The following is a 12524-nucleotide window of genomic DNA, read 5'->3' as shown; positions in this document are numbered from 1 at the left end:
TATTGACATATGCTTCCCTTTTTCTTGTATTAATACCTCAGAGAGCCAATGGCTAGATCATATGATAACCACATATTTAAATATTAGGAAGCTATCAAACTGTTTTTCAAAGTGGTTGTACCATTTGAAAGTGCCAACTTCTCTGCATCCTTGCAAGAACTTGGTATGGTCGGGCTTTTAAATTTTGGCTTTTCTAGTGGATGTTTAGTGTATCTCATTGTGGTTTTAATTTGGATTCCCTTAGTGACTAGTGACTTGATACTGAACTTCTCTTTATGTGCTTATTTGCCCTCTGAATATCTTTCTGTATGGTGCTTAGAAAGTGTGGTGATGTTACCTCTCTCTTTGTTAGTCATTTATGTATCTTTTTTTTTGATCATTCAGACTACAGGTTTATTAATTTTATTATCTAAAACAATCAGCTTTTGGTTTTATTGCCTTTATTGGTTTTCTGCTTTCTATTTATGTCCTCTGATTTTTATTTCTTGTATTCTGCTTACTTTGGGCTTAATTTACTTTTTATCTTTTTACTCTCTAAAGGTATAAGTAAACTGAGGTCATCCATTTGTGCCCTCTCCAAAAATATTTAGTGCTATAAATTTTCCTTAAGTAATGCTTTATAAGTATCCACCAATTCTGATATGTTGCGTTTACATTCCTATTCAGTTCAAAAAAATTTTAATTTCCCTTTGATTTTATTGTTGACCCATGAACTATTTATAGGTATGCCATTTAGTTTCCAAATAGTTGAGGTATTTCAGCGACCTGTGTTAAAGTTTTTAAATTTAATTTCATTGTGGTCAGACAGCATAGTTTGTATGACTTGGATTCTTTTAAATTTGTTGAGTTTGTTTTTATGGCACAGAATATGGTCCATCTTGGAAAATGTTTTGTATGCACTTGGAAATAATATAGTTTCTACTCTTGTTGGAGAGTGTTCTGTGAATGTTCATTAGGGCATGTTGATTGATGGTGTTTTTCAAGTCTTCCATATGCTTGCTGATGCTGTTTATGGTAGTCACCACTTACCTGTGGTTTTACTTGCCAAGGTTTTAGGTTTCAGGATCATGATTTCCTACTGGTGCTGAATGCTTTGTTGAGGTGGATTAAAATAGCATTTGAGTATTGGTGTTATTATTTACTTTGTACCTGTATTTCATATGCTCTTAATCTGTCCTTTTCCTACAGTAGTCCAGAGGATGAGTCCATCCACATCCTGAGTGTTGATGAGAAAAACAAGTTGGGAGCCAAGATTATCAAGGCAGAGATGATGGGGAATGTGGTAAGACTCTTAGATGTTGTTCTTTTGGAGGATTTTGATGACATATTTAGCTTCTTACAAGTAATTTTAGAAGTCCCTCAGCATTGCGGATATAGCACACTATGAAAATAACTGCTGTTGATTGATTCTTTAAAGACAATTTTGTACATTTTAAGGAACAGTACTATCTGTCTCCTTCTAAATAAATGATCTACTTTCCCTGTCAAATTCCTGAAATTTAAAATCCTAGGGAACTATGTGCTTTAAAAGTTTTTGTTTGATTGTTTGTTTGCTATTTGCTTTATTCTTGCATTTTTAACTTATGGAACATATTTGAGGGTGGTAAAGATGGCACTGGTTTTTTTTCTTCCATTTTTCATCATATATTATTAAGAACACTTATTACTTTTCTGAATTACTTAGGAATCTAAAAAATGAGCCATTACAAAAGGATAGTTAAATCACATATTCAAGTTTGAGGAAATGTGTTTGTCCCTGATAACTGTGTTAAATGCTTTGTGTAGACTAGCTCCTTAGTTCCCACAATTATGTTTGAGTTAAGACTGATTTACTTCAGAATTGTAAGAAATAGGGATGATTTAGTAAGAACTGCATTCATTCATTATATTGCCATATGCCTGTTAAAATAATGCACAATAAAAGATATATTAAAGGGCACATGCAGAATAGCACAGTCAGATATTTCGCATCCTGATAGAGTTGGTCCTGGGCATATGCTAAACCCAAATAGAATTGACCTCTAAGCAGTCTTGTGTTTTGGTATACTATCGGTATAATACTCTAGTGGAACAGATAGTATCCAAACAAGACATTTCTATTTTTATGAGTCTGTAATACGTCTAATAAAAAACACATCTTGCATGTGGTAATCTTTCTCTTTGAATCTGATCCTTGGTAACATTGAACTTAGACTAAACCCAAAAATTGGCAAAAGAGGTAAACCAACAACAGTAGTAAGATAGTCAGAAAATGAAGGTTAAGAGTGCACAGAAATTAGTTAAAATAGTGAAAGAGAAGTCACCTACATAAGAGATAAAAATATGTGTTCATGTGTTCATGGAACCACTGCAGTGAGGCATACTGTTCTTTACTCGTCAGATAAAACTACTTATTTAATTTATTACTTTGTGGCTTATTGCTTTATATGGCAGTTGTTTTGTATAAATTACTACAGATTTTCTAGAGTTAAAATGAAATATATTCTGAATTTTTATCTAAATTGCTTATCAACAATAAGAAAGGTAATATTTTAAATCTTATGGTGAATTTCTTGTTACAAATAACTGGAGTTGTAACCCTTGGAAATTTATAATATTTATGGGATTATAAAAATGTCATCCTTAAGGTTATGTATTTCCTCCATCTCTTTATCTGCCCCAAAATTTATGTCCTTGTAATTATTTACCTTCAAAGCATAAACAAATGCCACAGGTATTTGAGAGCTTGTAACTAGGATAAGTTCATTAAAAAGTAATATACTAGACCATGAGTTGATAATTGAAATTAGATGATGGCTCATGGCTGTTATGCTGTTGTATAAATCTGAAGTAGTCTTTAGTAAAGAATTAAGCTGCTTATCATATGTGTTTTACTTTTTTTTCTTTTTGAAGGAATTAGCTGAACAACTTAAAGCTCAACTTGAAAAGGCAAATAAATGCATAGAAACTATAACACAAACATCAAAAAAATCTGGGATAGAGGTAAGTAAGGAAAGTTCATTTGTAGGCATGTCATTACTTTGTGTAATAATATGACTTTGCATGTCTGCATTCATATGTACATATGCTTGTTTGTTTTAAAAATTTACTTTCAGGGACAACCCTCTTGGGTCCTCTCTCACTGTGGGAGCTTTTCTGTCCTCTGAATAAATCCTGCTTTCTCAAAAAATAAAAGTAAAAATAAAAATTTACTTTCATATGCATTCTCCTCCATTCTGTTTGTATTCCTGATGGAAGAAGCCCAGGGCTGAGGCCAAGGAGACCTGCTTTTATCCTGGACTCTGCCACTTCTACTGATTGTTTGACCCTGTATTTGTCAAACTGGCCCTTAAATTCTTCCCCCTCAGAATAGGAGACTTGAATTAGCTCTTCATTTCATGTCAAACAGATTGTATTGTTCTATGATTCATTCATTTATCTATTAGTGAACAAAACGGGCAAAAAAACCACTTGTATAAAACTTTCATTTGGGTAGGGATGGAAAGACAATAAATCATAAAAATAATAAATAAATTATACAATATATCAGAAAATTAGACATCCTGTGACAGAGTAGTAGTGATTTTGAGTGACAGGTGGGTTGGTGGCTTGGGGCACCAAAGCCAATTCTCACTGAAAAAGTGACATTGATGGAAAGACTTGAAGTCAGTGAAGGAGTGAATCCCTGTGTATGTGAACAAAGAGCCCCCCAGGCATAGGGACCATAGAACTGAAAGATCCAAAGATGGAGAGCGTGGGAAGCTGATGTGCAGGAGGAATAACAAGGAGCCCAGGGTTGCAGGCATGGGATGAAGAGGAAGCTAGGCGATCCAGGCTGGAGACACTATGGGAGGCCGGGCCGTGGGAGCTTTGGTAGTCACAGCAAGGAGGTGGGCTTTCTCTCTGACTAGGATGAGAATCCATGAATAGGTTTGAGCCAAAGTATATTTTGACAGGACCATTCTGGCTCTTCTTTTTTTTGAGTTGGAGTCTCACTCTGTCGCCCAGACTGGAGTGCAGTGGCCCCTTCTGGCCAGCGCAGCCTCGACCTGCTGGGCTCCAGCCATCCTTCCACCTCAGCCTTCCAAGTAGGAGGAATTACAGGCATGCGCTACCACGCTCGGCTGATTTTTTGATTTATTGTAGAGATGAGGTCTCGCTGCCCAGGCAGGTCTCGAACTCGCGGGCTGAGGCAATCCACTCACCTCAGCCTCCCAAAGGTGGGGGATTACAGGCTGAGCCACCGAGCCGGCTTGGCTTTTCTATTAAGAGCAGTTTAAAGGAGGTTTAAGGCAGAAGCTGAAGTACAGGTCTGCTCTTGCAGTCATGCAGTGAGAAATAATAATAATATCTTGGCTTTGACCAAGATAGTAGCTAAGGAGATCAGAAGTGATTACATTTTGTATATGTATAAACATTTTCTATGCATACTTTGAAAGGAGAGATGACAGAATTGATATGGTGGTTTAGGTAGGGGGCATGGGTAATGAGATAAAGAGCAGGGGCAAAGGTGACTCCAGATTTAGCTCGGGCAGCTGAAATAGTAGAGATATGACTATCTGAGTTGTGGAAGAAAGAAAAGGTGTAGGTAGGTTTTGAGGTTGTTTTGCTTATATTGAGAGTTTAGGTGCCTTTTAGTTTTGAGACATGCAGAGATGTCAGGTAGGCAGTTGGATGGCTAGGAGTTGGGACAAGATGGAGTTGGATAGCTGGGAACTGGGGAGGGTGAGCTGGAGAAGAAATGTGGGAGTTATTAGCATATCTGTGGTATTTAAATCCATACTACTATGTGAAATCACTGCGAGCATAGATGTAGATAAGAAATATAACTGATTAACGTTTTTCACTATCATGTCCATGGTTAGCTAATTAAATTCCTCTACAAATTTAAACTGTTATTAGTTTTATATAGTTTATTCACTTAAGGGTTTCAAACACCTTCAAAAGATGACAAAATATATACAAATTTTAAAAAAAGTTTAATGAATGGGTCATTATGAAAGAATGTGTTCTTAAAAATGTGTTTCCTGCCTTAAAGTGAAATTTTCATGCCTAAAAATAAAATGGCACAGAACTCATACTATACTTTTACCTAAACTCAGTGTAAAAGATTGAGTTTTATTTATTTCTTAATCTCAGGGTTATAAAGTTGCTTATCCAGCTAAGGGAAATTAGCTGTTTTAGGCTGACTAAGATCCCATAGAAGATTTGGGAACCTGATACACTTAACAGATTTGGGATAAATGATACAAAATTTGAGATTACTATGAGTACATGAGACACTAACAACTAAGATTAGACCTGAGCTTGAGAGTTTTATGTGTCATTTCTTGTGGTCCAGCTTTGCTGGCCCTATCAAATGAACTGGCCATTATTCTCATCTATTGGCTGAAATTTTCCATGTTCCATTAGATTTCATTTCTTACATCCACCTAAATCAAAATATTTTTCTGTTATCCTATTCAGTTGCTTAATGTGAAATTCGTTTTTAAAGTGTCTTAGAGATAGATGCCTTGATCGAAATGGTTGAGCTAGTTTGTGACTTGTAACAGAAAGAAAAATTTGAAGCAGGTGTCTGCTAAATAACATTCTTCTAGTGTTTCACAGCTATCATAGAGTAATTATCAGGGTGTACTCTACTCAGATATTACTGACATCTTTATAATTTCTAATTTCTTCTAGGCTTTGAGCAGTGGACCGCATAACTCAGTAGAGTAGTATTCAAAGTAAAATTCAAAGTCATATACAAAGTAGAATTTCTGTTTGTTTGTTAGCCTCTTTTGGAAACTGTGTAGCCCTTTGAAGCTTCACATAGAAAAGTTTTTCTCTAAGGAGTCTTTGACCAGAAAAACATGTTTTTTTTTCTGCAGAGGTGGGACACTTTGCACATCTGGTTCAAACTTTACCAGGCATATATGTAAAACAAACCTCTGCCAACAATTCTGAAATAATTCTCTACTTCAATTAAAGAAATTTATTCCATCAGAGTTGGGCCTTGATTTCCTTTCAAAGTAATTTTGTTAGTGAGAGTATAATGCAAAGCTGTTTGCTACTACATAGAAATTTGATGACGTTCCAGTGGAAAAACCTGTAATACTTTGGATGGAAATTTTGCTTTGTCAGAGAAAAAACCCCATGCATAGAACACTTGAACAAGAAAGAATTATTTCACCTTTTAATTTGTTTATTGGCATTATTAGATTATAGGAACAATGTAGATCTCCTGATTCAGCGATCTATGAATATCATTTTGACTTAGAGAAAAACTATCAGCACTTTTAGTTATTGGTTTCTTATTCCTCTTCCCCTTTAGTGGGTGATCTAGTTTGTGTTTATGATAAAGGGCTATTATTTCAGTTCATATCTAGTACCTAGAGCAATGCTTGGCATATTGTAGACAACCAAGAAATATTTATTGTATGAATGTTTTCAGTTTATTCCCTTCTCTGTAGTTTTTTATTGTCAATCTTTTAAAATTATTATGTTTTTAAAAGGGCCAAGTGTGGTGGCTCATACCTGTAATCCCAGCACTTTGGTAGGCAGAGATGAGAGGGTTACCTGAGCCCAGGGGTTCAAGACCAGCTGGGGCAACATGATGAGATCTTATCTTGACAGTAAATCAAAAAATTAGCCAGGAGTGGTGGCATGTGCCTAAACTTCCAGCTACTTGGAGGGCTGAGGCAGAAGGATTGTCTGCACTGAGAGAAAGTCAAGGCACCAATAGCAGCGATTGTGTGACTGCACTCTAGCCTGGTCAACAGAGTGAGATTCTAACTCAAAAAAAAAAAATCCATGGTCTTTGAAATAATCTGGTTTGGCCTTCCCACAATTGCAGCTTCCTTATTTAAACATTAACCCCACTACATAGCTTCTCCATCTAGCCTGTGCTTGGACACTGGGTAATGAGATCCACTGTGTTTTGGAGATTGACAGTTTTATATTGGGAAAAAATTGAATCCTAATTCTTTAATCTTTTAGATCCTAATCTGCCTCTCTGTAACTTCTGTCTGTTAATAATTCTTCAGTAGAGTCATGTTATGGATACATTTAATCCAAGGGAATTCAACTCTATAGTTTTACAAAAAAAGTGCAGGAAATTCAGCTCACCAATTGTTGGAAAGAATGAAATAATCATTGCATAATGGTGCAGCAACTTTAAAGTTTTGTTTGTACTGGTGATAAAGAAGAGAACTGCATTATTATGACTCCTGGGCAGCTATGTAGAAGAGTTTCTTTTGAAAGAAATTGAGGAATTAAGTAAGGACCTTGGAGGGTCATAGAAAAACATTGACTAATAAATACTTAAATAAATGGGTAAATTCATCATTTTGTGTATAAAGCCAGGAACTTGACTGGTAATTTGAAGTATTTTAATTTTTAAGTTGAGTTTCACACTGACTGTAGTACAGTAGCACCCTCATAGCTCACCGCATCCTCAACTCCTGGGCTCAGGCAATCCTTTTGCTTCAGCCTTCTGAGTACCTGGGACCACAGGCACGTGCCACCATGTCTAGCTAATTTTTTTTTAATTTGTTTGTAGAGGTGAAGTCTCACTGTGTTACCCAGGCTGTTCTTGAACTCCTGGGCTCAAGCGAACCTTCATCTTGGCCTCCCAAGGCCTGGTATTGCAGGCACAAGCCACTGTGCCCGGCCTGAAGTATTTTCAGTAGTACTTTGATCATACCCAATTATTGCCTTAAGACTGTCTTTTGGATCTGATTCTTGCGTGCATTGTGAGTTCACTGTTCTGTCATTGCTGTGATCCTAGAAGATGTAAACTCTTTTTTTTTTTTTAATGGTTCAGCATTCCAATCTCTGCAGTTGAGTCTCACAGACATAGTATAACAAAGTAAAAATTAATTACAAGCCTACAAAATTATTGTTTGTGATTTGCCTTTAACTTTTAAGCAATGAGGTTCAATCTTTATTCAACAAATACCTTTTAGTTTCTTCTTTGTAGAAGGTCCCTGCATTCTCAATTTTCTAAGTCAAGTACTTTCAGTCAAAAATTAACATTATCATAACTTTGCACTAATTCCATTGTTTATCTCATCATGTTACTCTAGGCACACTTTCTTTGAGGTATAGGCTTTCGTGACCCAAAGTAGCTATGCAAAAATGTTATTTCCCTTGTCATTTAGCTAGTTTCTTCCCCATCAAGCAAAATAGTTCTGTAAAGGTATGTATTCTTTAAACAATTCAACTTGTTCTTTTACACTCTATAAAGTAACCCTCATTTCTGTGCTGTGCAGTTAGAAATATTATCTCAGCCATCACTAAAGGGCTTATTTCTTTTTACAGATTACTATAAGAGCAAAATTTTAAGCTCAATGAATTAAAGCAAAAATAATTTTATAGATGATGTATAAATGCAGACTCATCTTAGAGTAGCATGTAGTACCTTATATTTGTTCTTTATTCTCACACCTCACATAAAATTCGTCATGAAATAGTGTCAGTTTTGCCTGCTAAATATTTCTTAAGTCTGCTGCTTGTTTTTCATGTCTGCCACATTGTCTAAGATGGTGATCATCTCTTGTCTTGACCTCCTAAGTAGCCGCTTTCCTTCTTGCCTCATTGCTTTTGCACATTCTTTCTTTGCCTAGAATACACTTCTTCCCCATTTTTCCCTTAGTTACCTTCTATGAATCCTTTAGATTTTAACTCAGACAATATATATGTATTTGAAAAGCATTCTCTTGGGAGTGAGAACATGTAAATAAAGTTAATATACAAACATATAGTTACAGTCCTCTGAGGGTTCATGAAGAGTATTTTCTCAAGTGTAATAATTTGGGGAATTGTCGAGTAATTATTTTGGATAGTTATAATTGTATATTTGTTAATGATCAAATTTTAGTATGAAGAATTATGTTGTAGTCCATCTCAAAGTTTGAACAGGGCTTTCTAGCAGATATGAGGCCATCACTAATTGGTTTTCGTAGAGAAGCAAGAATGACCTAGCAGCAACCTCTCTCCTCCCCACATGCTCATTAGTTTTTTTTTCTCACTAAGTCTACTATTAGCGCTTCATTTTTTTTCTGTTGCTAAATTAAATTTAAGGGAAAAATGAAATGTTATACCATGTGAAAAGTAGTAAGTCCTTACACTACTCAATAGCAGTTGAGGCTTATGTGTTCTCTTGAAGGGTTTGATTCTAATGTGTTCTCTTTCCAGATTTTTCTTGGGTGGGTGGAGGGATACACATGTTTATATTATACATTTGCAGTTTAAAGGGAAAACATTCAAAGTGAAACAAAGTAACCCCAAAGTAAATTTTATTCTAGTATATATTTTTAAATTACTCTAGCATATTATAGAATGCTTAATAAATTATTGATTTTTAGAAGTCTAATGTGCTTTTAGGAAAACTAAAAATGCAGTTTTCAGTTTCATAGTGCATAATAAGTATGCAGGGAGGACCAAAGAGGTTCTGACTAGAATAATTGTAGTAGATGGTTGTTAATAAAGATTTATGAGGAAGAGAAAATTAGCTGAGTGAAACTGAATGCCACTGAAAAAAAGGAAAGAAAAAGAAAAACACTTGGAACTATATCATAGTGAATCATGGAAAAAAATTTGTGGTATTTTCCTTATGTTCCTGTCTACCCAGAAATACTCAGATAATCGTCCATGTGTGATTCTTTGATTGCATATGAAAATTAAGTTGTAATTAATTATATAATCATTAATATGCTACTGTTAGCAATAATGACTGTGGCATTAGCCAATAATTTAATGCAAAAGAGATTAAAAAAATCAAAGAGTATATATGAAATATAAAGGAGCGATAAAAACTGAAATTTTGAAATAGAAACCCAAAATAAATTGAAATGGTTTAAAAAAAGACTGGGCTTGGTGGCTCAGCCTGTAATCCCAGCACTTTGGGAGGCCAAAGCGAGTGGATTGCCTGAGCCTGCGGGTTCAAGACCAGGTCGGGCAACTTGGCGAGACCTGTCTCTGCAATAAATAAAAAATTAGCCGGATGTGGTAGCACATGCCTGTAGTTCTGGCTACTTGGAAGGCGGAGGCTGAAGGATCGCTGGAGCCCAGCAGGTCGATGCTAGGGTGGTGATGAGCATGCCACTGCACTCCAACCTGTGTGATGGAGTGAGACTCCAACTCAAAAAAAAAGCAACCCAGAATTCATTCTTTGAAAAAAAACAATAAAATAGGAAATTTTCTAGAAAGACTGATTAAGGAAGAAAAAAAGGTGTATGTGTGTGGGTAGGGGGGAGACACAAACAGTATTAAGAATTTAAAAAAGAGAACTCCTCATCGCTACAATAAATCAAAAAATCAGCTGGGCGTGGTAGCGCGTGCCTGTAATTCCGGCTACTCGGAAGGCTGAGGCGGAAGGATCGCCGGAGCCCAGCAGGTCGAGGCTGCCGTGGCCGGGAGAGGCCACTGCACTCCAGTCTGGGCGACAGAGTGAGACTCCAACTCAAAAAAAAAAAAAAGAGAACTTTACTAGGTCTGCCTTGAATCTGTGTGGCGCCTTCATAGGGGTTAGATAAAGATGCCTCCTTGGACAGTCCTGTGAATACCTTTTTTTTATATTTAATTTTGAAGATGTAAGGTATGATTCAGAGTTAGGTAATGCAAGTGGACATTGTACAGGTTAAGTTTGGGCCTCCCTTTGGTCCCTCCTTCGCCTGGTTTGAGATCAGTTACCCTTACTGATGTTGTGTTTCCCCCATCCCCCCACCCCAACAGTATCCTTCTACTGCCAATCCCTTTCTTGTGTAAATGTTCGGGGTCGCTTATGAATGAGAACATGTGGTACTCTGTTCTTTGTTTCTGTGATAGATCACTCAGTATTATAGACTCTAAATTCATCCAAGTTGCTGCAAAGTCTATATGTCCTTTATGGTTGCTTAATATTTCATCATGTATATATACCGCATTTTTTTTAATCCATTATAGTTTCTATGGACAGCACGGTTGGTTCCATGTTTTTGCTATTGTGAAGAGTGCTGCAATAAATGTGCATGTGCATGTATCTTTTTTGTAGAATGATTTGAGTTGCTCTGGGTGTATTCTCAGTAGGTGAATTGCTGGATCATATGGAAGGCCAATTACTAGTTCTTTTAGAAATCACCACACTGTTTTGCATAGAGGTTGAACTAATTTGCATTCCTTTTTCTCCACACCCTCACCAGCATCTGTTGTTGTTTTATTTATGATGGCCATTCTTCCTGGGGTTAGGTGACATCTCAATGTGGTTTTGAAATTTCAAAAGATAAAAGTCGAAACATGCTCCATGGCCTTCATTGATGGCACATTTGCAGAATACCATCATGAACCTCTGGAAGTTTGTGGACCACTGGTAGTGGAATCTGATGTATTAGAGATTTGCTTTTTTTCCCCAAAATACTAGAAAAGGCTTTCAAGCATTTAGACTTTTTATTTTATTTATTTATTTTTTAAAACATCTTTTTTTATTTTAAAATTGTGGGGTACAGTTAAGGGTTAGGTATACAAGTATGCATTGTTCAGGCACCCTTGTTGATAAGGGGTATCTCCCCATCCTCAGACAGATATTGACCACCTTCCTTCCCCTCCCTACTCCCCCATAGTTTCCCACCACTGTCAATCCTTTTCTTACAGTATTATGATAGATGTTCAAGGTCCACTTATGAGTGAGAACATGTGATACTCAGATCTTTGTTTCTGTGAGAGATCACTCAGTATTATAGACTCTAGTTCCATCCAGGTTGCTGCAAAATTCATGATTTTGTTCTTTTTTATGACTGCGTAGTATTCCATTGTGTATATGTACCACATTTTAAAAATCCAGTCCTCTTTTGATGGACAGCGTGGTTGGTTCCAGGTTCTAAATGTGAAACCTCAAACCATAAAAACCTTATAAAATTTAGGACACACCCTTATGGAAATTGGAACTGACATCCAATTCCTGAACAAAACCTGAAACGCACGGACCATAAGGGATAAGATAGACAAGTGGGACCTCATTAAACTGACAAGCTTCTGCAAAGCCAAAGAAACCATCAAGAGAGCAGGGAGACAGCCCACAGACTGGGAAAAATTATTTGCCAACTCCAGGTCTAACAAAGGCCTAACATCTTGTCTCTACAAGGAACTCAGACGTGCTGAAAAGAAAAAAACAAACAACCCCATTACAAAGTGGGCAAGAGATATGAACAGACACTTCACAAAGGAAGACATCCAAGCAGCCAACAGACACATGAAGAAATGTTCAACCTCACTAATCATCAAGGAGATGCAAATTAAAATCACACTGAGATACCACCTAACTCCAGTCAGAATGGCGATTATCAATAACTCAAAAAATAACAGCTGCTGGAGAGGATGTGGTGAAAAGGGAACACTGCTACACTGTTGATGGGAGTGTAAACTAGTGCAACCTCTGTGGAAAGCAGTATGGCAATTCCTAAAAGATCTAAACATTGACCTCCCATATGACCCCGCAATCCCCCTACTGGGAATATACCCTGAAGAACTCAAATCACTCTATGAAAAAGATACCCTGCACACGTATGTTTATCGCAGCATTGTTCCCA

General features: G+C 36.6%; 1 protein-coding gene across 1 annotated transcript in view; it reads left to right on the top strand.

Moving 5' to 3' along the window:
* CWF19L2 (CWF19 like 2, cell cycle control (S. pombe)) overlaps nt 1-12524 on the top strand; it is a 97008-nt gene that overhangs the window by 40856 nt on the left and 43628 nt on the right. Inside the window, exons 9-10 of the mRNA XM_008062628.1 lie at nt 1189-1282; nt 2893-2982. Of these exons, the coding sequence (XP_008060819.1) occupies nt 1189-1282; nt 2893-2982 (184 nt within the window). The remainder of the gene's footprint in view (nt 1-1188; nt 1283-2892; nt 2983-12524) is intronic.

The sequence above is a fragment of the Carlito syrichta genome, unplaced genomic scaffold (genome assembly GCF_000164805.1).
Source record: "Carlito syrichta isolate Samal-C Ts95f unplaced genomic scaffold, Tarsius_syrichta-2.0.1 Scaffold305771, whole genome shotgun sequence".
NCBI classification, from domain to species: domain Eukaryota; kingdom Metazoa; phylum Chordata; class Mammalia; order Primates; family Tarsiidae; genus Carlito; species Carlito syrichta.
Note: the sequence above shows the minus strand (reverse complement) of the source record. Positions and strands in the feature narration are given on the sequence as shown.